Source organism: Dermochelys coriacea, chromosome 10 (genome assembly GCF_009764565.3).
Source record: "Dermochelys coriacea isolate rDerCor1 chromosome 10, rDerCor1.pri.v4, whole genome shotgun sequence".
Lineage (NCBI taxonomy): Eukaryota > Metazoa > Chordata > Testudines > Dermochelyidae > Dermochelys > Dermochelys coriacea.
The window spans coordinates 39,593,386-39,617,500 of NC_050077.1; the positions used below are offsets into that span (position 1 = coordinate 39,593,386).

General features: G+C 41.9%; 1 protein-coding gene across 2 annotated transcripts in view; it reads left to right on the forward strand.

Annotated features, from left to right (window-relative positions):
• The window catches only part of LOC119862485 (cholesterol side-chain cleavage enzyme, mitochondrial), a 59,442-nt gene that overhangs the window by 20,406 nt on the left and 14,921 nt on the right, over window positions 1-24,115 (forward strand). Inside the window, exons 2-3 of one of the 2 annotated variants that reach the window (XM_043493726.1) lie at window positions 18,877-21,694; window positions 23,286-23,441. The exons of the other annotated variant lie outside the window; for it this stretch is intronic. Coding sequence (XP_043349661.1) covers window positions 21,405-21,694; window positions 23,286-23,441 — 446 coding nt within the window. The 5' untranslated portion in view covers window positions 18,877-21,404. The remainder of the gene's footprint in view (window positions 1-18,876; window positions 21,695-23,285; window positions 23,442-24,115) is intronic. 2 annotated transcript variants of the gene reach the window in all.

Consider the following 24,115-nt stretch of genomic DNA (forward strand, 5'->3'; position numbering starts at 1 on the left):
TTAGGGGCATTTAGAGCAGATCGAGGGACGTGATCGTTCCCCTCTATTCGACATTCCTGAGGCCTCATCTGGCGTATTGTGTTCAGTTTTGCTCCCCATACTAAAAGAAGAATGTGGAAAAATTGGAAGGCGTCCAGCGGAGGATAAGAAAAATGATTAGGGGACTGGAACAGATGACTTATGAGGAGAGGCTGAGGGAACTGGGATTGTTTAGTCTGCAGAAGAGAAAATTTAGAGGGGCTTTGAGAGCTCCTTTCAACCACCTGAAAGGGGGGGTTTCCACTAGCATGTAGATAGACTGTTATCAGTGGTAGCAGATGACAGAACGAGGAGTTATGGTCTCAAATTGAAATGGGGAAGGTTTAGGTTGGATATTAGGAAGACTAGATACCACTAATCTGGTTATGTCATTATACATATTGAATCTGTTTTTAAAATGTTTTTAAAATGGCGAACCACAGCCCTTTTGCCATTAGCCACTACCACAAACAGCAGAAGACCTATTCCATGCTAGCCATTCAGTAGTTTTGTACGTAGCCAACACAGAGAGCATTTACATCCAAAGTGCTTTGCAGGGTGGGGAGTTTAAAGTGTGGGGGGGGGTCCTATTTTTTTGGATGGTTACGCCGACATAGCAGGTAAACCAACACCGTTGTTTGTTTCACGGCTGCCCCGTCTACTTGTGATTACAATCCTTTGCTTAATGGAGAGTTGTACAAACGAACCATCATTAAGGCTTACTGTCTAAAAAGACAGGGGTTTGAGTTAAGGACCGTATAGACATGAATGGAAGGCTATGCGTTATTTTTAATACAGCTTCTAAACACAAAACAAACAGAGAATCATGTATCTGTGTCTCAGTCCGTGGTCTGCGAACATATAAGACCAAAACTAGTCTGATAAAGCAAAAAACATTAAAATTGTTTAAGTAAATATAAGCTTAATAAAACTTTCACATGGATTTGTTACAAACCACAGCCCAGGGAGCAGATTCATTACTATGATTTTACCAGCCTCTACCCTTTTGTTTTAACAAGACTTAACAATACCCTGTGGTGCATCCCCGTATAGTCTATGAGGGTTTTTGGGCTATCAAACAGAACTTTGGCATCGCCAAGTGTACCCGCCAAGAGGCCTTTATTTCTCCGTATTACCATACAGGGTTGATGGTAAATTAATGTTCCGTGTTCCCTTTTTCCAGAAACAAGACAAAAGGACCCCTTCATGCACAGTACAAGAGTAGCAGGCTTTAACAGGGACTTCGTGCACAATAGAGTTGGTAGAGGCTTTACACAACGGGTACAGACAGGATCGCTGACATTTATGAAGTCTGGCACTTTAACTGCTGTTAAGATTCTCTGTTTTCAGATTACAATAAAACGCACCTGAGACAGAAACAAGAGGCCTAGGCCTTCCCTCACTGGTGTACGGACAAGTTGAAAAAAAAAAACAGGACGTTAAAGACTACCGTGAAATAAAAGGCATGTGTCTGCGTCTAAACAAGGGTAAGGTAAACTCCGCAAATCTCAAAGTTGATTTAAATTTCTTGTGGGGAAAATTGGTCAGAGAATAAATTTGACTAACAATAGTATAGTGGCGGACAGCGACGAGCTCATCACGTCCGTCTTCTTACACCGTGTCATTGTGCGAGTTTATCGACGATGTGTTGTCTTGCAAGTACGCAAAAGAACACTGCACCCATTCCAGCAACACTAAAGTATTTATATCGTGCTTTACCACTTTTTGTGCAAATCTAGAACGCTACCGTCTGTGAAATCTCTTACAGGACACTGTCTTTACCACGGTACGGATTCTGATTTTTAAGAAATACCACCAGATGAACACATCGCGGCGTTTCAGATTAGCAGCGTATTTTCTGTAGTCGGAAAAAGAAAAGGCGTACTTGTGGCACCATAAATACTAACAAATTTATTTGAGCATAAGCTTTCGTATGCTTAAGCTAACTTCATCGGATGTTTGTGTCCGCTAGGCTTAAAACATATGGGTACAAACTATCTACTGGTAAGACCTGTATGAAGCTAAAAGAAACCATCCTCAACTCAGGGAATAGCGAGAATATTAATTTCGCTGTATAATTAGGGGCATTTAGAGCAGATCGAGGGACGTGATCGTTCCCCTCTATTCGACATTCCTGAGGCCTCATCTGGCGTATTGTGTTCAGTTTTGCTCCCCATACTAAAAGAAGAATGTGGAAAAATTGGAAGGCGTCCAGCGGAGGATAAGAAAAATGATTAGGGGACTGGAACAGATGACTTATGAGGAGAGGCTGAGGGAACTGGGATTGTTTAGTCTGCAGAAGAGAAAATTTAGAGGGGCTTTGAGAGCTCCTTTCAACCACCTGAAAGGGGGGGTTTCCACTAGCATGTAGATAGACTGTTATCAGTGGTAGCAGATGACAGAACGAGGAGTTATGGTCTCAAATTGAAATGGGGAAGGTTTAGGTTGGATATTAGGAAGACTAGATACCACTAATCTGGTTATGTCATTATACATATTGAATCTGTTTTTAAAATGTTTTTAAAATGGCGAACCACAGCCCTTTTGCCATTAGCCACTACCACAAACAGCAGAAGACCTATTCCATGCTAGCCATTCAGTAGTTTTGTACGTAGCCAACACAGAGAGCATTTACATCCAAAGTGCTTTGCAGGGTGGGGAGTTTAAAGTGTGGGGGGGGGGTCCTATTTTTTTGGATGGTTACGCCGACATAGCAGGTAAACCAACACCGTTGTTTGTTTCACGGCTGCCCCGTCTACTTGTGATTACAATCCTTTGCTTAATGGAGAGTTGTACAAACGAACCATCATTAAGGCTTACTGTCTAAAAAGACAGGGGTTTGAGTTAAGGACCGTATAGACATGAATGGAAGGCTATGCGTTATTTTTAATACAGCTTCTAAACACAAAACAAACAGAGAATCATGTATCTGTGTCTCAGTCCGTGGTCTGCGAACATATAAGACCAAAACTAGTCTGATAAAGCAAAAACATTAAAATTGTTTAAGTAAATATAAGCTTAATAAAACTTTCACATGGATTTGTTACAAACCACAGCCCAGGGAGCAGATTCATTACTATGATTTTACCAGCCTCTACCCTTTTGTTTTAACAAGACTTAACAATACCCTGTGGTGCATCCCCGTATAGTCTATGAGGGTTTTTGGGCTATCAAACAGAACTTTGGCATCGCCAAGTGTACCCGCCAAGAGGCCTTTATTTCTCCGTATTACCATACAGGGTTGATGGTAAATTAATGTTCCGTGTTCCCTTTTTCCAGAAACAAGACAAAAGGACCCCTTCATGCACAGTACAAGAGTAGCAGGCTTTAACAGGGACTTCGTGCACAATAGAGTTGGTAGAGGCTTTACACAACGGGTACAGACAGGATCGCTGACATTTATGAAGTCTGGCACTTTAACTGCTGTTAAGATTCTCTGTTTTCAGATTACAATAAAACGCACCTGAGACAGAAACAAGAGGCCTAGGCCTTCCCTCACTGGTGTACGGACAAGTTGAAAAAAAAAAACAGGACGTTAAAGACTACCGTGAAATAAAAGGCATGTGTCTGCGTCTAAACAAGGGTAAGGTAAACTCCGCAAATCTCAAAGTTGATTTAAATTTCTTGTGGGGAAAATTGGTCAGAGAATAAATTTGACTAACAATAGTATAGTGGCGGACAGCGACGAGCTCATCACGTCCGTCTTCTTACACCGTGTCATTGTGCGAGTTTATCGACGATGTGTTGTCTTGCAAGTACGCAAAAGAACACTGCACCCATTCCAGCAACACTAAAGTATTTATATCGTGCTTTACCACTTTTTGTGCAAATCTAGAACGCTACCGTCTGTGAAATCTCTTACAGGACACTGTCTTTACCACGGTACGGATTCTGATTTTTAAGAAATACCACCAGATGAACACATCGCGGCGTTTCAGATTAGCAGCGTATTTTCTGTAGTCGGAAAAAGAAAAGGCGTACTTGTGGCACCATAAATACTAACAAATTTATTTGAGCATAAGCTTTCGTATGCTTAAGCTAACTTCATCGGATGTTTGTGTCCGCTAGGCTTAAAACATATGGGTACAAACTATCTACTGGTAAGACCTGTATGAAGCTAAAAGAAACCATCCTCAACTCAGGGAATAGCGAGAATATTAATTTCGCTGTATAATTAGGGGCATTTAGAGCAGATCGAGGGACGTGATCGTTCCCCTCTATTCGACATTCCTGAGGCCTCATCTGGCGTATTGTGTTCAGTTTTGCTCCCCATACTAAAAGAAGAATGTGGAAAAATTGGAAGGCGTCCAGCGGAGGATAAGAAAAATGATTAGGGGACTGGAACAGATGACTTATGAGGAGAGGCTGAGGGAACTGGGATTGTTTAGTCTGCAGAAGAGAAAATTTAGAGGGGCTTTGAGAGCTCCTTTCAACCACCTGAAAGGGGGGGTTTCCACTAGCATGTAGATAGACTGTTATCAGTGGTAGCAGATGACAGAACGAGGAGTTATGGTCTCAAATTGAAATGGGGAAGGTTTAGGTTGGATATTAGGAAGACTAGATACCACTAATCTGGTTATGTCATTATACATATTGAATCTGTTTTTAAAATGTTTTTAAAATGGCGAACCACAGCCCTTTTGCCATTAGCCACTACCACAAACAGCAGAAGACCTATTCCATGCTAGCCATTCAGTAGTTTTGTACGTAGCCAACACAGAGAGCATTTACATCCAAAGTGCTTTGCAGGGTGGGGAGTTTAAAGTGTGGGGGGGGGGTCCTATTTTTTTGGATGGTTACGCCGACATAGCAGGTAAACCAACACCGTTGTTTGTTTCACGGCTGCCCCGTCTACTTGTGATTACAATCCTTTGCTTAATGGAGAGTTGTACAAACGAACCATCATTAAGGCTTACTGTCTAAAAAGACAGGGGTTTGAGTTAAGGACCGTATAGACATGAATGGAAGGCTATGCGTTATTTTTAATACAGCTTCTAAACACAAAACAAACAGAGAATCATGTATCTGTGTCTCAGTCCGTGGTCTGCGAACATATAAGACCAAAACTAGTCTGATAAAGCAAAAAACATTAAAATTGTTTAAGTAAATATAAGCTTAATAAAACTTTCACATGGATTTGTTACAAACCACAGCCCAGGGAGCAGATTCATTACTATGATTTTACCAGCCTCTACCCTTTTGTTTTAACAAGACTTAACAATACCCTGTGGTGCATCCCCGTATAGTCTATGAGGGTTTTTGGGCTATCAAACAGAACTTTGGCATCGCCAAGTGTACCCGCCAAGAGGCCTTTATTTCTCCGTATTACCATACAGGGTTGATGGTAAATTAATGTTCCGTGTTCCCTTTTTCCAGAAACAAGACAAAAGGACCCCTTCATGCACAGTACAAGAGTAGCAGGCTTTAACAGGGACTTCGTGCACAATAGAGTTGGTAGAGGCTTTACACAACGGGTACAGACAGGATCGCTGACATTTATGAAGTCTGGCACTTTAACTGCTGTTAAGATTCTCTGTTTTCAGATTACAATAAAACGCACCTGAGACAGAAACAAGAGGCCTAGGCCTTCCCTCACTGGTGTACGGACAAGTTGAAAAAAAAAAACAGGACGTTAAAGACTACCGTGAAATAAAAGGCATGTGTCTGCGTCTAAACAAGGGTAAGGTAAACTCCGCAAATCTCAAAGTTGATTTAAATTTCTTGTGGGGAAAATTGGTCAGAGAATAAATTTGACTAACAATAGTATAGTGGCGGACAGCGACGAGCTCATCACGTCCGTCTTCTTACACCGTGTCATTGTGCGAGTTTATCGACGATGTGTTGTCTTGCAAGTACGCAAAAGAACACTGCACCCATTCCAGCAACACTAAAGTATTTATATCGTGCTTTACCACTTTTTGTGCAAATCTAGAACGCTACCGTCTGTGAAATCTCTTACAGGACACTGTCTTTACCACGGTACGGATTCTGATTTTTAAGAAATACCACCAGATGAACACATCGCGGCGTTTCAGATTAGCAGCGTATTTTCTGTAGTCGGAAAAAGAAAAGGCGTACTTGTGGCACCATAAATACTAACAAATTTATTTGAGCATAAGCTTTCGTATGCTTAAGCTAACTTCATCGGATGTTTGTGTCCGCTAGGCTTAAAACATATGGGTACAAACTATCTACTGGTAAGACCTGTATGAAGCTAAAAGAAACCATCCTCAACTCAGGGAATAGCGAGAATATTAATTTCGCTGTATAATTAGGGGCATTTAGAGCAGATCGAGGGACGTGATCGTTCCCCTCTATTCGACATTCCTGAGGCCTCATCTGGCGTATTGTGTTCAGTTTTGCTCCCCATACTAAAAGAAGAATGTGGAAAAATTGGAAGGCGTCCAGCGGAGGATAAGAAAAATGATTAGGGGACTGGAACAGATGACTTATGAGGAGAGGCTGAGGGAACTGGGATTGTTTAGTCTGCAGAAGAGAAAATTTAGAGGGGCTTTGAGAGCTCCTTTCAACCACCTGAAAGGGGGGGTTTCCACTAGCATGTAGATAGACTGTTATCAGTGGTAGCAGATGACAGAACGAGGAGTTATGGTCTCAAATTGAAATGGGGAAGGTTTAGGTTGGATATTAGGAAGACTAGATACCACTAATCTGGTTATGTCATTATACATATTGAATCTGTTTTTAAAATGTTTTTAAAATGGCGAACCACAGCCCTTTTGCCATTAGCCACTACCACAAACAGCAGAAGACCTATTCCATGCTAGCCATTCAGTAGTTTTGTACGTAGCCAACACAGAGAGCATTTACATCCAAAGTGCTTTGCAGGGTGGGGAGTTTAAAGTGTGGGGGGGGGGTCCTATTTTTTTGGATGGTTACGCCGACATAGCAGGTAAACCAACACCGTTGTTTGTTTCACGGCTGCCCCGTCTACTTGTGATTACAATCCTTTGCTTAATGGAGAGTTGTACAAACGAACCATCATTAAGGCTTACTGTCTAAAAAGACAGGGGTTTGAGTTAAGGACCGTATAGACATGAATGGAAGGCTATGCGTTATTTTTAATACAGCTTCTAAACACAAAACAAACAGAGAATCATGTATCTGTGTCTCAGTCCGTGGTCTGCGAACATATAAGACCAAAACTAGTCTGATAAAGCAAAAAACATTAAAATTGTTTAAGTAAATATAAGCTTAATAAAACTTTCACATGGATTTGTTACAAACCACAGCCCAGGGAGCAGATTCATTACTATGATTTTACCAGCCTCTACCCTTTTGTTTTAACAAGACTTAACAATACCCTGTGGTGCATCCCCGTATAGTCTATGAGGGTTTTTGGGCTATCAAACAGAACTTTGGCATCGCCAAGTGTACCCGCCAAGAGGCCTTTATTTCTCCGTATTACCATACAGGGTTGATGGTAAATTAATGTTCCGTGTTCCCTTTTTCCAGAAACAAGACAAAAGGACCCCTTCATGCACAGTACAAGAGTAGCAGGCTTTAACAGGGACTTCGTGCACAATAGAGTTGGTAGAGGCTTTACACAACGGGTACAGACAGGATCGCTGACATTTATGAAGTCTGGCACTTTAACTGCTGTTAAGATTCTCTGTTTTCAGATTACAATAAAACGCACCTGAGACAGAAACAAGAGGCCTAGGCCTTCCCTCACTGGTGTACGGACAAGTTGAAAAAAAAAAACAGGACGTTAAAGACTACCGTGAAATAAAAGGCATGTGTCTGCGTCTAAACAAGGGTAAGGTAAACTCCGCAAATCTCAAAGTTGATTTAAATTTCTTGTGGGGAAAATTGGTCAGAGAATAAATTTGACTAACAATAGTATAGTGGCGGACAGCGACGAGCTCATCACGTCCGTCTTCTTACACCGTGTCATTGTGCGAGTTTATCGACGATGTGTTGTCTTGCAAGTACGCAAAAGAACACTGCACCCATTCCAGCAACACTAAAGTATTTATATCGTGCTTTACCACTTTTTGTGCAAATCTAGAACGCTACCGTCTGTGAAATCTCTTACAGGACACTGTCTTTACCACGGTACGGATTCTGATTTTTAAGAAATACCACCAGATGAACACATCGCGGCGTTTCAGATTAGCAGCGTATTTTCTGTAGTCGGAAAAAGAAAAGGCGTACTTGTGGCACCATAAATACTAACAAATTTATTTGAGCATAAGCTTTCGTATGCTTAAGCTAACTTCATCGGATGTTTGTGTCCGCTAGGCTTAAAACATATGGGTACAAACTATCTACTGGTAAGACCTGTATGAAGCTAAAAGAAACCATCCTCAACTCAGGGAATAGCGAGAATATTAATTTCGCTGTATAATTAGGGGCATTTAGAGCAGATCGAGGGACGTGATCGTTCCCCTCTATTCGACATTCCTGAGGCCTCATCTGGCGTATTGTGTTCAGTTTTGCTCCCCATACTAAAAGAAGAATGTGGAAAAATTGGAAGGCGTCCAGCGGAGGATAAGAAAAATGATTAGGGGACTGGAACAGATGACTTATGAGGAGAGGCTGAGGGAACTGGGATTGTTTAGTCTGCAGAAGAGAAAATTTAGAGGGGCTTTGAGAGCTCCTTTCAACCACCTGAAAGGGGGGGTTTCCACTAGCATGTAGATAGACTGTTATCAGTGGTAGCAGATGACAGAACGAGGAGTTATGGTCTCAAATTGAAATGGGGAAGGTTTAGGTTGGATATTAGGAAGACTAGATACCACTAATCTGGTTATGTCATTATACATATTGAATCTGTTTTTAAAATGTTTTTAAAATGGCGAACCACAGCCCTTTTGCCATTAGCCACTACCACAAACAGCAGAAGACCTATTCCATGCTAGCCATTCAGTAGTTTTGTACGTAGCCAACACAGAGAGCATTTACATCCAAAGTGCTTTGCAGGGTGGGGAGTTTAAAGTGTGGGGGGGGGTCCTATTTTTTTGGATGGTTACGCCGACATAGCAGGTAAACCAACACCGTTGTTTGTTTCACGGCTGCCCCGTCTACTTGTGATTACAATCCTTTGCTTAATGGAGAGTTGTACAAACGAACCATCATTAAGGCTTACTGTCTAAAAAGACAGGGGTTTGAGTTAAGGACCGTATAGACATGAATGGAAGGCTATGCGTTATTTTTAATACAGCTTCTAAACACAAAACAAACAGAGAATCATGTATCTGTGTCTCAGTCCGTGGTCTGCGAACATATAAGACCAAAACTAGTCTGATAAAGCAAAAAACATTAAAATTGTTTAAGTAAATATAAGCTTAATAAAACTTTCACATGGATTTGTTACAAACCACAGCCCAGGGAGCAGATTCATTACTATGATTTTACCAGCCTCTACCCTTTTGTTTTAACAAGACTTAACAATACCCTGTGGTGCATCCCCGTATAGTCTATGAGGGTTTTTGGGCTATCAAACAGAACTTTGGCATCGCCAAGTGTACCCGCCAAGAGGCCTTTATTTCTCCGTATTACCATACAGGGTTGATGGTAAATTAATGTTCCGTGTTCCCTTTTTCCAGAAACAAGACAAAAGGACCCCTTCATGCACAGTACAAGAGTAGCAGGCTTTAACAGGGACTTCGTGCACAATAGAGTTGGTAGAGGCTTTACACAACGGGTACAGACAGGATCGCTGACATTTATGAAGTCTGGCACTTTAACTGCTGTTAAGATTCTCTGTTTTCAGATTACAATAAAACGCACCTGAGACAGAAACAAGAGGCCTAGGCCTTCCCTCACTGGTGTACGGACAAGTTGAAAAAAAAAAACAGGACGTTAAAGACTACCGTGAAATAAAAGGCATGTGTCTGCGTCTAAACAAGGGTAAGGTAAACTCCGCAAATCTCAAAGTTGATTTAAATTTCTTGTGGGGAAAATTGGTCAGAGAATAAATTTGACTAACAATAGTATAGTGGCGGACAGCGACGAGCTCATCACGTCCGTCTTCTTACACCGTGTCATTGTGCGAGTTTATCGACGATGTGTTGTCTTGCAAGTACGCAAAAGAACACTGCACCCATTCCAGCAACACTAAAGTATTTATATCGTGCTTTACCACTTTTTGTGCAAATCTAGAACGCTACCGTCTGTGAAATCTCTTACAGGACACTGTCTTTACCACGGTACGGATTCTGATTTTTAAGAAATACCACCAGATGAACACATCGCGGCGTTTCAGATTAGCAGCGTATTTTCTGTAGTCGGAAAAAGAAAAGGCGTACTTGTGGCACCATAAATACTAACAAATTTATTTGAGCATAAGCTTTCGTATGCTTAAGCTAACTTCATCGGATGTTTGTGTCCGCTAGGCTTAAAACATATGGGTACAAACTATCTACTGGTAAGACCTGTATGAAGCTAAAAGAAACCATCCTCAACTCAGGGAATAGCGAGAATATTAATTTCGCTGTATAATTAGGGGCATTTAGAGCAGATCGAGGGACGTGATCGTTCCCCTCTATTCGACATTCCTGAGGCCTCATCTGGCGTATTGTGTTCAGTTTTGCTCCCCATACTAAAAGAAGAATGTGGAAAAATTGGAAGGCGTCCAGCGGAGGATAAGAAAAATGATTAGGGGACTGGAACAGATGACTTATGAGGAGAGGCTGAGGGAACTGGGATTGTTTAGTCTGCAGAAGAGAAAATTTAGAGGGGCTTTGAGAGCTCCTTTCAACCACCTGAAAGGGGGGGTTTCCACTAGCATGTAGATAGACTGTTATCAGTGGTAGCAGATGACAGAACGAGGAGTTATGGTCTCAAATTGAAATGGGGAAGGTTTAGGTTGGATATTAGGAAGACTAGATACCACTAATCTGGTTATGTCATTATACATATTGAATCTGTTTTTAAAATGTTTTTAAAATGGCGAACCACAGCCCTTTTGCCATTAGCCACTACCACAAACAGCAGAAGACCTATTCCATGCTAGCCATTCAGTAGTTTTGTACGTAGCCAACACAGAGAGCATTTACATCCAAAGTGCTTTGCAGGGTGGGGAGTTTAAAGTGTGGGGGGGGGTCCTATTTTTTTGGATGGTTACGCCGACATAGCAGGTAAACCAACACCGTTGTTTGTTTCACGGCTGCCCCGTCTACTTGTGATTACAATCCTTTGCTTAATGGAGAGTTGTACAAACGAACCATCATTAAGGCTTACTGTCTAAAAAGACAGGGGTTTGAGTTAAGGACCGTATAGACATGAATGGAAGGCTATGCGTTATTTTTAATACAGCTTCTAAACACAAAACAAACAGAGAATCATGTATCTGTGTCTCAGTCCGTGGTCTGCGAACATATAAGACCAAAACTAGTCTGATAAAGCAAAAAACATTAAAATTGTTTAAGTAAATATAAGCTTAATAAAACTTTCACATGGATTTGTTACAAACCACAGCCCAGGGAGCAGATTCATTACTATGATTTTACCAGCCTCTACCCTTTTGTTTTAACAAGACTTAACAATACCCTGTGGTGCATCCCCGTATAGTCTATGAGGGTTTTTGGGCTATCAAACAGAACTTTGGCATCGCCAAGTGTACCCGCCAAGAGGCCTTTATTTCTCCGTATTACCATACAGGGTTGATGGTAAATTAATGTTCCGTGTTCCCTTTTTCCAGAAACAAGACAAAAGGACCCCTTCATGCACAGTACAAGAGTAGCAGGCTTTAACAGGGACTTCGTGCACAATAGAGTTGGTAGAGGCTTTACACAACGGGTACAGACAGGATCGCTGACATTTATGAAGTCTGGCACTTTAACTGCTGTTAAGATTCTCTGTTTTCAGATTACAATAAAACGCATATTGAATCTGTTTCCCCATATTAAGTATCCTTATACCTCTTGTCAACTTTCTAAATGGACCATCTTGATTATCACGACAGAAGTTTTTTTCTCCTGCTGATAATAGTTTATCTTAATTAATTAGCCTCTTAAAGTTTCTAATACCAACTTTCAACTCGTCTGTGTGTATATATATATATATGTTCCATTTTATGCACCGATGAAGAGAATTGTAGCCCACGAAAGCTTATGCGCTAATAAATTTGTTAGTCTCTAAGGTGCCACAAGTACTCCTATTCTTCTTACTGAAAAATTGTACCTCATTCTTCTCCATCAGTTATAACTAATAAAGCGTGCCTCTAGTTGTGAAGGAACTATCATAATCACAATCACTCGCCGATTGGCTTCACAGATGAAATACATTCTTCAAACACCCCGTTTATCCTACTAAGAAAAGGCTAAATTTTACGATAGGGTCCTGCAAAGATACCTTTTATTGGCCAAACATGGAGAAATCTAAAAGACTAAAATAAATCTCTTTCTTCCTGGGCAAGAGCCAAGAGAAAAAGGAAATTTGACCTCCTGAAAGAGGGAGGTATTGTAGGGGATAAATTCATGCTATGAGAAAAAACATGAGCTACTGTTAAATAAATCCCAAGAGCGTAAAGATGTTTCTTCATGGACAAATAATGGTAGTAGTAAGTACCGGGAGAAACGATGGGGGGGGGGAGGGTCTCATATGTTCGCTTTTCTCGGGGTGGACTGGGGAAGTAAACCGAATTTTATTGTTTTGCTTACAAGAGGCGTCCTAAAGGGTAGAATGTTGTTATGGAACCCTTTCCGGAGGTGAAAGTGGCTAATTCCGTTGTAGGGCGTGTTACAAATAAAAGACTTGTTAGAACGTCTGAAAACGGCATAAGTATCATAGCCATGTTAAATAAACGAATAATCGAATATTTAATTGTCTAAACAAATTCAAAGTGTGCTTATTGATATGCCTCGTTAAACTCACGACAAGAAAAGACAATCACGTCTAGACATGTTGAAACATGTTTGAAACAAGTCTGATAATGCCTGGCCTTTTTCCAGGCGCTCATTGTTTGGTAAATCACTGGTATAGAATTTTAAAATGCCAGCAAAATTTTTTTTAATTTAAAAAACTTTTTTACTTCGTTGTTATAAAAAATAGCTTTATAATCGTGTTACAACTAGAGGTTAGTTGTATCTGATGAAACACAACGTTATTAAGAGTTAAGATTTTAAAAACTCATAATAGATTTAGGAAAAAAACTTACTCTCTGGGTTATAGCTGGAGTTCAAAAACTAGCCAGGTCCCTGTTTTGGTAAATAGAGGGGCAGCCAGTGTTCCCAGGAAAGTCGTGGGGCTGCATGTGAACAGTTAGCCACAAAGCCACAAAACGGTTCGGGAGCAAGTCGCTTGGAAAAACCATATCAAAAGAATCGTCCTTTCATAAAACACGGTATTAATAATCCTATCTAGTGAAACAGATATATATAAAACGGATTACGACTTGCTTTACTGACTGTTTCCTGATTACTGAGTAACCGGAATGCTAAAGACCTTTATGTCCTCTGTCTACCGGGTCCTTAGCATTGACTTTCATTAGAGAGTCAGCGTGCCCCAGACGAACCTGTTTCACAGGTTTAAAAAACGGGGATGCCGAAATATTTTGAATTTACACCTTCTCAACGCTGGCTTCAAATAGTATTATCGTTGTTTTAAGTTCTGATCTTCTCTGTTAACCTAAGGATTAATAATAAAATAATAAATCCTATTTTATAGTCGCTGGGCAAGGTTAACCTTGAAAAATAGGCGAGATGAAGCCCAGAGGCCAGTCTCAGAGGCGTAGAGGACAGGAAAAAAGTGTGACCGTCTTGATGGTCTAGCTTACGGAATGGTTTAATACCAAGAGACTTTTAAAAGCCCAAGGCAGATCCAAGATATATCGACACTCACAAAAATGGAAGCAATGTGATGCTGTGAGTCCCGAGGTACTACGGGACAGAAACACTTGCAGCCTATTCACATCTCCGCCACTGACTGTGAGTAGTATTGGCCAGTCACCTACAGAGGGAGTCTACACATATCTCAGGCAGAGTAGTTGCCAGAGTGGTTTTTACCACTATTTATCATTTACCAACGTCCAATATTACCTGTATGGCCCTGAGGATGTCACAAAGGACACAGCGGTGTACTTAGTGGGCTGCAAGCGGTCCATGGATCATGGGTTAAGAAAAACTCTGGCACAGTAAAGAGGTTTGGGCAATTCCTTCCCCTACAGGAGCTGCTCAGAAATTGCATACTTGACCGTATGCTCAGAGCAGCAAAAGTTGGCACTTAGTATGGCTGGAGCACTTGGCGTCAAGATTGTCCTTAGCCATATGCAGTATAGGCAGCCGCATAGACACACTATGCCTGGGGGCACCACAGACGGGAAACAGTGGAGTATGTAAGCTGCTGGCTCCTAGACAAAAACGAATGCAGCACATCTGAGGGAGCGGATTGGCTGCTGGCGTGTCTGTGAAGGGGAGGCGGTGGGGAAAGGAGTTTGATTCGCTCCCCGGGCGTGAGTTTAGGCAGGCTCGCAGGCACTAGCGGTACTTTTTTTTTCCGCCCCCCCTTCAAGGAGTACCACCACTTCCCCCCCATGGAGCACCCCCCCCCCCCGCACTACCGGCACGGCAGGTTTGGTGAGATGCTACTGGGTAGAGACAAGCATGAAAGTAGTACTGTGTTGCCATTTAGGTTGTCATTTAAGAACTTACTTCTTAAGTGGTCAAAAATGCCTACTAACATTCCTAAATGCAATTTTAAGTAAACAAAATTATCAGCCAAAAACAGAAAATTAAGTTGTTGCCAATTATTTGTGATAAGTTTGGTTTGGGACAGGGAGTGGGCCAGATTTCATCAGAGAAACAAAAAATGATGAGTTTCAGAGTAGCAGCCGTGTTAGTGTGTATTCGCAAAAAGAAAAGGAGTACTTGTGGCACCATAGAGACTTACAAATTTATTAGAGCATAATGTTTCGTAAACTACAGCTCACTTCATCGGATGTAAAAAATGTTGACTGGCTTTCCTATCGCTCTGTTACTGATAAATTGAGTCGTCGAACTATTGTAATATGTTCATCTACTTATTAGTGTATAGGGTGTACAACGATTGTACTAAGATTCTCTTTTTTTTCCCCAGTGAGTCACTACAGATTTTGCCAGCCCAGAGGTTGAGAAGTCAATGGCTTACGTTTTCATAAAGTCTAGTCCAGATTTTACATGACTTAGAAAGCCAAGCGACACTTCCTTTCGACGAATTTGTGCAGCAGATAATGCTCGAGCTGGGGAATGTCAGTTTTTGAATGAATTTAGAGGAAGTGATTTATTATGTATTTCTGGCAATGCCTATAATGTTTAAAACAAATATAAGGCAAAACAAGACTTCTGTATCATTTCTACCTTTGTCTAGCTGAGATGATTGTATGCTGACTTCATTTTGGTCACATTGTGTTTTACCTAGGAGTAAAAAAACTAGGGCTATATTATTTCCCACTGTTTGGAACCCCATCTTATTAAACTGGATAATGCAATTGATATACTTACAGTATCACGTTGAGCTAGAAATGTAACTAACATTATGACTTATGCTCCCTTCATTTAAAACTAGAAAATGTCTTTTAACAATGACATGGATTTGCAATTCTACTGTGTCTCACTCAGGGTGGAGCTCCTTCTGTGGTGTCTTCACACTAGCTGAAGGTCACAGTATCACGGCGATCCTATATTAGTTAATAAAATAATATTGCTGATAAACTGACAATAACTTAAATTATGTCCTTTAAAAATACCCTTTTAAGGTAGGGCGTATCGAAAATAACTTTCTGTGTTACAACAAAAAAATCGTAACGATGAAAAAGGGTTAGCTGTACAAGGACAGAAAGCTTCTATACTTAAGTTTATAGATCTTGAATCAAACGAAGTTGATCAAGATCCTCAAGTAACTGCCGAAGAAAATTTTTATGCAGACGAAGCTCAAGAAACGCCACAGCACACGGCATTTATTCGAAACAAATGCACACACACAACAAGAAATTTCAATTGTTGAAACAAGTAGCGTGAGATATTAATGATATTGGAGCATGACCACAATCTTTAACCAACCAATTTCGTGCGGTTATACTTCAGAAAGACCTTGGGAGCCTGGAAGGTCTTCAATATTCCAAAGACATGAGACATAGGAAATTCACAGAAAACAATTACTAGAAAAGATTTTCTAATGGTGAAATTGTCAAACAGGTAATTTTTTAACACTATATACATCTCTATTTTGTGTACTTTCAATACAATATGCTTTTTGTATTGCTGTACGAGGTGATTTTTTTCCCCGAGTCATTAATACCCAAAGTTGCTATCTTAAAATTGCAACTATCGAAAATGCATCAGATGAAGTGAGCTGTAGCTCATGAAAGCTTATGCTCTAATAAATTTGTTAGTCTCTAAGGTGCCACCAGTACTCCTTTTCTTTTTACGAACTATCGAAAAGTTTGCATCGGAAAAAAAAATACAGCATTCTTGCATTTAGGGTAAACAAGCCACCATCTCTTGACAATTTTACAATTAGAAAATAAGATTTAGACTAATAAATTAGAAAATATAATTTTTGCCTCTATATAAATCCAATATATGCCCACATATTGAATACTGTATGCAGATGTGGTCTCCCGATCTCAGAAATGTATATGGGAATTGGAAAAGGTTCAGAAAAGGGCAAAAGACATTATTAGAGGTCTGGAGCGTGATCCAATTTACAGATCCAGGCTCTCTAGATAGGGCTGTAATAGTTCTCTTGTGGGGAGTGGGACGGGAACCTGTAATCCACTGACCAGTAGATTATGTACTGTGCCCCAAACAATACAATACATAGGATTCATCAAACAACAAATGATTACAGCATGAGGTTTGAAAACTCATTGATTCCAATGAATGAAAATCATTCTATAAAGAGGGTGTCTTGCGTGAAACATTGGGTTCATCCTGCTAAGACTTCCGCGGAGTATCGTGTCGTCTCCGTCAGAACTTGGTTCCTCCGTATCCGTGATCAACGTATCTGGCCACTAGATTGATCCGGATTCTGGACTGCCGGGACAGTGTGTGTCTCCGTGTGTGTGGTGTGATTGTGTACATATGCTAATCTTATCGTCCATAAAAGCGGCGTAAAAAAAAAAATCTTGTGTGCTTCTTAAACTCCTAATACTCTGACGTCCCCGTTCTGTCACCTAGGCATCCAGTGCTATATTTGTCTTCAGTGTTATTTTTAGTCTGCAAAACAAAAAAAGGCATGCGGGTTTTTTATATAGGGATATGAATATATTCTTCTTATTGCCGAAATCATCATGAATTTTTAATTCTTTAGTTGCGCATTACCTTTCGTGGGCTGCAGGCTTCTTCATCAGTAGAGTTGAATATGGTAAGAAGACAGGTTTTGATGGATGTGCATATGAACTATGTATATTAATACTATTTCTCAGTGGTCCTTCTAGTTAGATTTCAACTATGCTATTTGAAATGATTAACCTTATACAGATGAGGAAATCCAGTACAGCTGCCGAGGGTATATTAACGTTGGTAAACCCCACCCCCCCCTTTATTCATGATGACTTGAGGGGAACACAGTGATTTGGCGGCAGTATCTAGGGAGGAGTGTCACAAGGAGTTGATGGCGTGTGCAGAGCAGTATGTAGTGTTTTCAAGGTAGTGTGAACTGGGGAGGTGTCTGGAAGCTAGGTGACAGGACCTGAGAGGTACGCAGCTTTTGTGTATGGTTGGATTCAAAAGGGCCAGGTGACTGGCTCCGATGGCGTTCCAGTGTTTTGAAGGCAGTGCATAACTGGTGTGTGTGTCGGGGGGGGGGGGCTGTCACAAGGCCCAGGTGACGGGCCCTGGGGGCGGGAGGGGACATACAATGTTTTGAAGGCAGTGTATTTGATGGTGGTGTTACATGGGCCAGGTGAAGGATCGTGACAGCTATGCAATATTTTAGAGGTGATGTGTTTTGGGGGGGTATCAGAAAAGACTGGAGACGGACTCTGATAGGTGGGCAGTATTTTCGAGGCAATGTCTATGGTGGTGGGGCTACGTGACGGGCCAGGACGGGCTTCAATATTTTAGAGACAGTGTGTATTTGTAAGGGTCAAAACGGCCCCATAACGGGAGCTTCTAAATATAAAGACGAGGTAGCAGCCTTTATATATGTAGAAGCATAAAATCCTTCCTTAGAACCTGTACTGCATTGCTTTACTTTTAAAGTTTTACACAGTATAACATGTCCTGAAAATATACCTTTAATAATCGTTTTAAAGACACAGAAAATGTAAGTAGGTAAAGAAATGCGTTCTTATATTTTGTTTTGCTCTGTGAATTTTTCTATAGTAAAGAATTTTATTTCTGTTTTGTAACTATGAAGCTGAACCCAAAAGGGAAACCTCTTTGTTTAATATCTTTTTATTACCCTTTAAAATTAACTTCCATCATGATTTTGCAGATGTGATTTTCTTTGTTCGTTTAACAAACCGATTGATTTCAGTGTCCTGATAACAAAGGATGTGGTCTCTGCTCACAATGCTAATTGGTTGGGATATTATTTTCATGCCTCCCTAGGAAACGGTTTGAAGGTGTTTTGGAGGCTATTTTGGGGAAATAGGTTATCCTATTTCCTATATCCTATAAATAGGGACCCTTCCTTGAATTTTTCTCTTAATCATTTGGTTGCGGAATCAGTACCGTCCAAGGAAAAGAAAGGTATTTGTCTTTGCGGTAATTTTAAATAAGGTGGCAGATTTTAATGTACGGTGGAAGCTTTTCTTATCGTTTATGCAGGTCCTCAACTCTTTATCTCAGAGTTTAGAGTACGCGGGGGAACGCTGACATGGTGATAGCGGTGAAATAGTTTAAAAACAGAAGCAAAGATCTCAGAAAGAGATTTTTAAAACAGAGTTGTTTTTCTTTATTTGTTTTTTAGCTGGGAACTGCTGGAATTTTTTTTCCTCTACCTGGCCATTGTGACAGCCCAGATACATAGTGCCTCCAAAACCTCTGCACCCCTTACGGCTCATCACGTGGCCATTGCCTGCCCCATGCCAAGGACGACCTTGCCAAGGACGCCCCATGCCAAGGACGACCTAGAGAGGGTGGACACGTGGAGGGCACGACTTACTACTATGACATTCATCATGGGCTATATGGAGATGCTTTTGGACCCAATTCTCAGGTTGAAATCCTAACAGCCACATAAGGCTTTGATTTCCTTGTCCTACCATTCGACCGAAAGAGGGCGCCTGTCACCTCCATGTGAATCAGGTAGTGAGCGGGGGGAGGACTGTGCCTGGCGTACATTCAAGATTTTTGTGTCTTCAGACCAACCTGGTACAAACAAGTGTCCCAGTGAAGAGGGAGCTGCTATGCCTCCAGCATGTAGGATGGATGGAAGAGGCCGGAAAGGGTAAGATGAGGATGGCAGATGTGTCGTACCTGGGCCAGAAGGTGGGAAGCAACTGCCCAAAGCCAGAGGCAGCGAAGGTGAAGATAACCAGAGATTGGCCCATTCCTCACATCAAGAAACAGGCCTTGGTCTCTAATGGGATGCCTGAAGGTTTGTACCCCACTTTAGCTCCCATTACAAAGCTTGGTAATTTCGGCAAGCCAGACAAGGGTGGTCTGGACCTAACAGCGCTCTGTGTGCTGAAGTAGCCTCAAATCCAGCGGCTGGTGCTGATAGACCCAGATTTGGACAAATTCTTTAGGGTGTTCTCTGACAGGCCTCAGACAGAAGGGTGGGTGCAGTGCTGATGCAGGCCAAACGAAGGGGAAGAAACACCCCATTGTGTACCTGGGCAAGAAGTTGCTCCTCAGAGAGCAGAACTATGCATCCCTAGAGAAGAAAAGCCTGGACCTGGGATGGGCTCTTAAAAAGCTGCAGTTCTATCTATTTTGGTGGTGCTTTATGGTGTACACGGACCATCCACCATCCCATGGTCAAGGGATAAAGGGTAATGCCAAATTCGTATGGTGGAGTCTGATCCAGCAGGAGGATCATATCGGGTGCTGCATGTTAAGAGGAGCATGAATTTTATAGCTGATGCTTTGTCCTGGAGAGGGGGAGTCTGAACTTCCACAGTTCCCTGGCTGCAGTGACCCAACTCACATCAGACTCGAAGTGCGAGAGAGGTGTAACGAAGTTGGGGATTTTGGTAGTGTTTTAAACGAATAGTGTGTCTATGTATGTGTCTGTGTGTGTACTTCAGTTTTGGTGCGTGCTGTGTATTTAGCACGTTCATGAGAGAGGATTTGTTCTTGCAGAGGATCAGGTGTGACCCACCACCACCCCGCCTAGCAGCTGAGAACTTTGAACCATGTCTGGCAGATAGAGTACTTTAAGAAGTGGTGACCTGGTGACTAAGTGTCCCACCCCAGCTTGGCACTCAGCCGGTTTTTTTCCAAGGGGAAACGCACACATCTCAGAATTTTGTTCTATGCAAAAACTGAAATATTCTTGAATGCAAAGTGTTTTTTACGGAATCCAAACATAACTCAGCCCTTATGAATTGTCATATTTCCAATCTCCAAACAGGATCCAGGCCTTCCTGAAGTCACGGGATTGGCTTAAACAAAATGAGATTTATATATTTTCGTTTTATTTTCCTCTAGTGCCTGAGATGTCACAATGCAGCTTTTTTTTTCAATTTCAAACTTTTTCAGAAATTTAAAAAAACAACCCAAAAGCGGAGTTTCTCGATGCGACTTTAAGAAACACCAAATTTCATAGGACTTGCACTGCAATCACTGGAATTGGCTGATAGATGTAGAGCAGATTTTGAATGAGCTCAATTTTTAATTGCAAAGTATCTCTTAAAAAGTACTATTTCTCAGTGGTCAGGAAACTAGGATATATTCATAGCACTGCGACTGGCCTGCTGCTTTACATTACCTCGCTGTGCCTCAGTTTTGTGATCTCCTTTTTAAAGTGCTTTGTTATCTAATTATTAAAATAGGTAGGTGTTGGTGTTATTTGACTCATACTTTAATTATATAGCGCTTTAAATTCAATCTCACTTAGTAACGTAAGGGTCTTTGAGGATCTGGGTAATGGTCTTTGTGGTGTGCCCCCGTCCTCTTTCCTCCAAACATATCAGCCAATCCTCTTCCGGGAAATCCTAGCAAAGCAACGTCAATAGCACTGTTGGATCTTCAAAATTTAATATTACTTAGCTGATCTGAAGGAGATTTCTAGTACATGAAAAGAAATGCATTTTTGTACCTTCTCATTAGGAATGGAAGCGGGAGTAGCCAGCCATGTCCAGGCACCAACCTCGCTCCTCTGATACTTCTGCATTCCTATGGGCGTGGCTTGCACTAATCTTCCGTTGCTATTACTATAATTAGAGTGAATTGGAGGCAAGGACGGCCGCAAACATATACGAGCAAGGGCAGTCTAGAAGAATTTAACTAACTAGGTGATTTGTCGGTTTTGTTCTACCTTCCGTGAGGGCCATGTTAGCCAGGGGTGCTTTGCGTTTGCCAGCTTTAGGCAATCCCAGCAAACTGTGGATTCTCTCCGCTACCGAGGAAGGCCAGGCTCCCGGCTACCACAGGGCTTACACAGCGGTTGGCGAGGCGTACCCTCCTCCCCGTCAACGGAAGGTTGTCCGACCGTTCAGCGAGCTTCCAGGCAACTGGAGAACAGGCTGGCTTAACCTCTTTCACTTCTGGCAGGAGGGTGGATTCCACAACGTCCACAACATCATGATCCACAAGTTCCAGAAATTTGGACCTATTTACAGGTAAGGAGCTGCGAGGCGAACGCCACTTGGAGAGCAATAATCTGTTTTGCAACTTTCTCCTAATAGTAGCTCGGTGGCATAAAACAAAATGACAAGATTACGGTGTATATAGCTCGGGTTTTGACATACCATGGTCTAATAGGTAGGGCAATAGAGCAGAAGACTGGAAAGTTGGGTTTTCAGTGATTTGTGGGACAATCTTATCTATTTACACCTCCATTTAGATCTGCTTTTACCTCTGTCACTCAGGGAACCAACTCTAGTACTGTAAACTGAGGAACAGTATATTAAGCTAAAGGATATTGACTGGGCGTGAGGCAACCTGGTCTTGAGTTGGTGCACGATAGTGGGCAAGTTACTGGCCTCTTTGTGCCTCAGTTTGTCCACCTACCCTTTGTCTTTTGAAATAGTAAGGTCTTTGCACAAGCCCCCCCGCCCCCCAGCACAGAGGGCCCCTGATTTCAGCGACTTGAATACTAATAGTCTAACAGGTTCACGTCTAAAAGATCATGCAAGTATCTCATCTGCACGAGTCTCAGCTGCTGGCTTAACGAAGTCTACCTTTTCTCTCCATGTCGGTTTGTACATCTATGAGCTCAAATGCTTTGGGGATGGGCAGAAATTCAAAACTCCCGTGTGTGAACACGTAACATCAGACAGCGTAACAGATGTACAAAGCGACATGGAGAGAAAAGGAAGACTTCGTTAAGCCAGCAGCTGAGACTCGTGCAGATCAGATACTTGCAGCAAATGGCCATTCAGCCACGAGTTAATATAACAGGGCAAGAGACAAATCTGCAAATCATTTGTAGATTGTAACTTCAGCACAAAGCCACGTGGGATGGAAATGGCCCTTAATATTATATCATAAATTTTGTTGTTGCTCTGATCACACTCTCTTAGGACTGTTATAAAGAACAAACTTCCTTCCAAACTTAATACAAGGCCATATCCTCAGGTAAGAAAGTAAGGGACGTTCTACAGTTTGCAATGGAGCTTTTTCCATTTACACCAAATGAAGTGGTGGCCTTATATCACCAGTATATCACTAGCTCAGAGATTATTTTAATTATGAGAAAACGTCATCGGCCCAAATTCCCTCCTAGATTTAGGCTTATGGAATTGATGCACTATCCTCTATATGTGTTACAGAACTGGGGCTAGTTAAATCTGCCCGGGCCCATTTCTGAAGCTCCATTTTTTAATTTTGCTTAGTTCTCTTTGGAAGTAATAGGTGTTTTCCCTTGGTAACTAGAGTCTGAGCTCGGCTGCTGTTGGTCTCCGGCAATTCCCACTGATTCGGTGTTGCATCTCCCAGGATCAGACCCTTAGGAAGGAGATTTTACAGATCGGTAAATGGAGACAGAGAAGGGGCATGATTTAGCGTCACAGATTGAGTAAATTACAGAAGTCAGTTCTCCTGGAAACCTGAACAGAGAAACGCCGACCGTTCTGAATTTCCCGCCTTGCTACTCATGGGATACCAGTTACAAGCCCTGCCCGACTCCGCATTTACCACGTTCAGCAAGTTATGTTGCCTTCAGGGGTTTTTGCTTGTGGTAGTGTCCTGATCCCCTGTCAAATGTTACAGGGAGAAACTCGGCCTCTACCAGAGTGTGAATATCATTAACCCAGAAGATGCTGCTACTCTCTTTAAATCGGAGGGCAATTATCCAGAGAGGTTCATGGTGCCACCTTGGGTGGCCTACCGTGACTTTCGCAACAAGCCATATGGAGTGCTTCTTAAGTAAGTAAGTTCTATAAAAGGGTATGCCGGGCCCTTTCTCCGAGGCCTCGTCAGACCGTCATTTCCAGCTAAGTAAAGAGAAAATCGGGGCAAAAAAAATGAATCTTGTGAAGGTGCAGTCAATGTAGAAGTTAGTCGGTAGTGGAGATCACTTTTTTACTGAAAAACGTAACTGGGCTCACTTTTAAGTTGTGAGCTAGGAAGGCAGGAGATGTACCATGATGTGAAAAGATAATCATTTTCTTAGTGATTCCTCTGAAATTGGGGCATCAGCTAGGGAGCGAAGTGGATTGGGCACTTAATTCTTAGAAAACTGTCTGAGGGGCAGATAGGTCAGGTAGGTTTACCGGTACCAGAGAATCAGGTCTGGTCTGTTAACTGGAGCAAATGCCAACCTGTCCCTCGTGGAAGGCCTCCTTTATCCTAGCTTACACTCCTCATGCATCCCTGCTACTAGTACCCGTTGTGATTGTCAGGCCAGGACTCTGGCCTGGAACATGTGACTCAAGGGTCTGGGAGGGAATTCACATGGGACTAGACCAGCGAGGGTATGGCACCTGGACAGGAAACAGTGGGTGCCACGGAGGCAAAATCACTCTGTGTTCCTTTGTGAGCGAGATGAAGAGGGTTGAAACGATGGTTGGGGCTGGGTGTAGGGTCGAGGAATGGGGTCA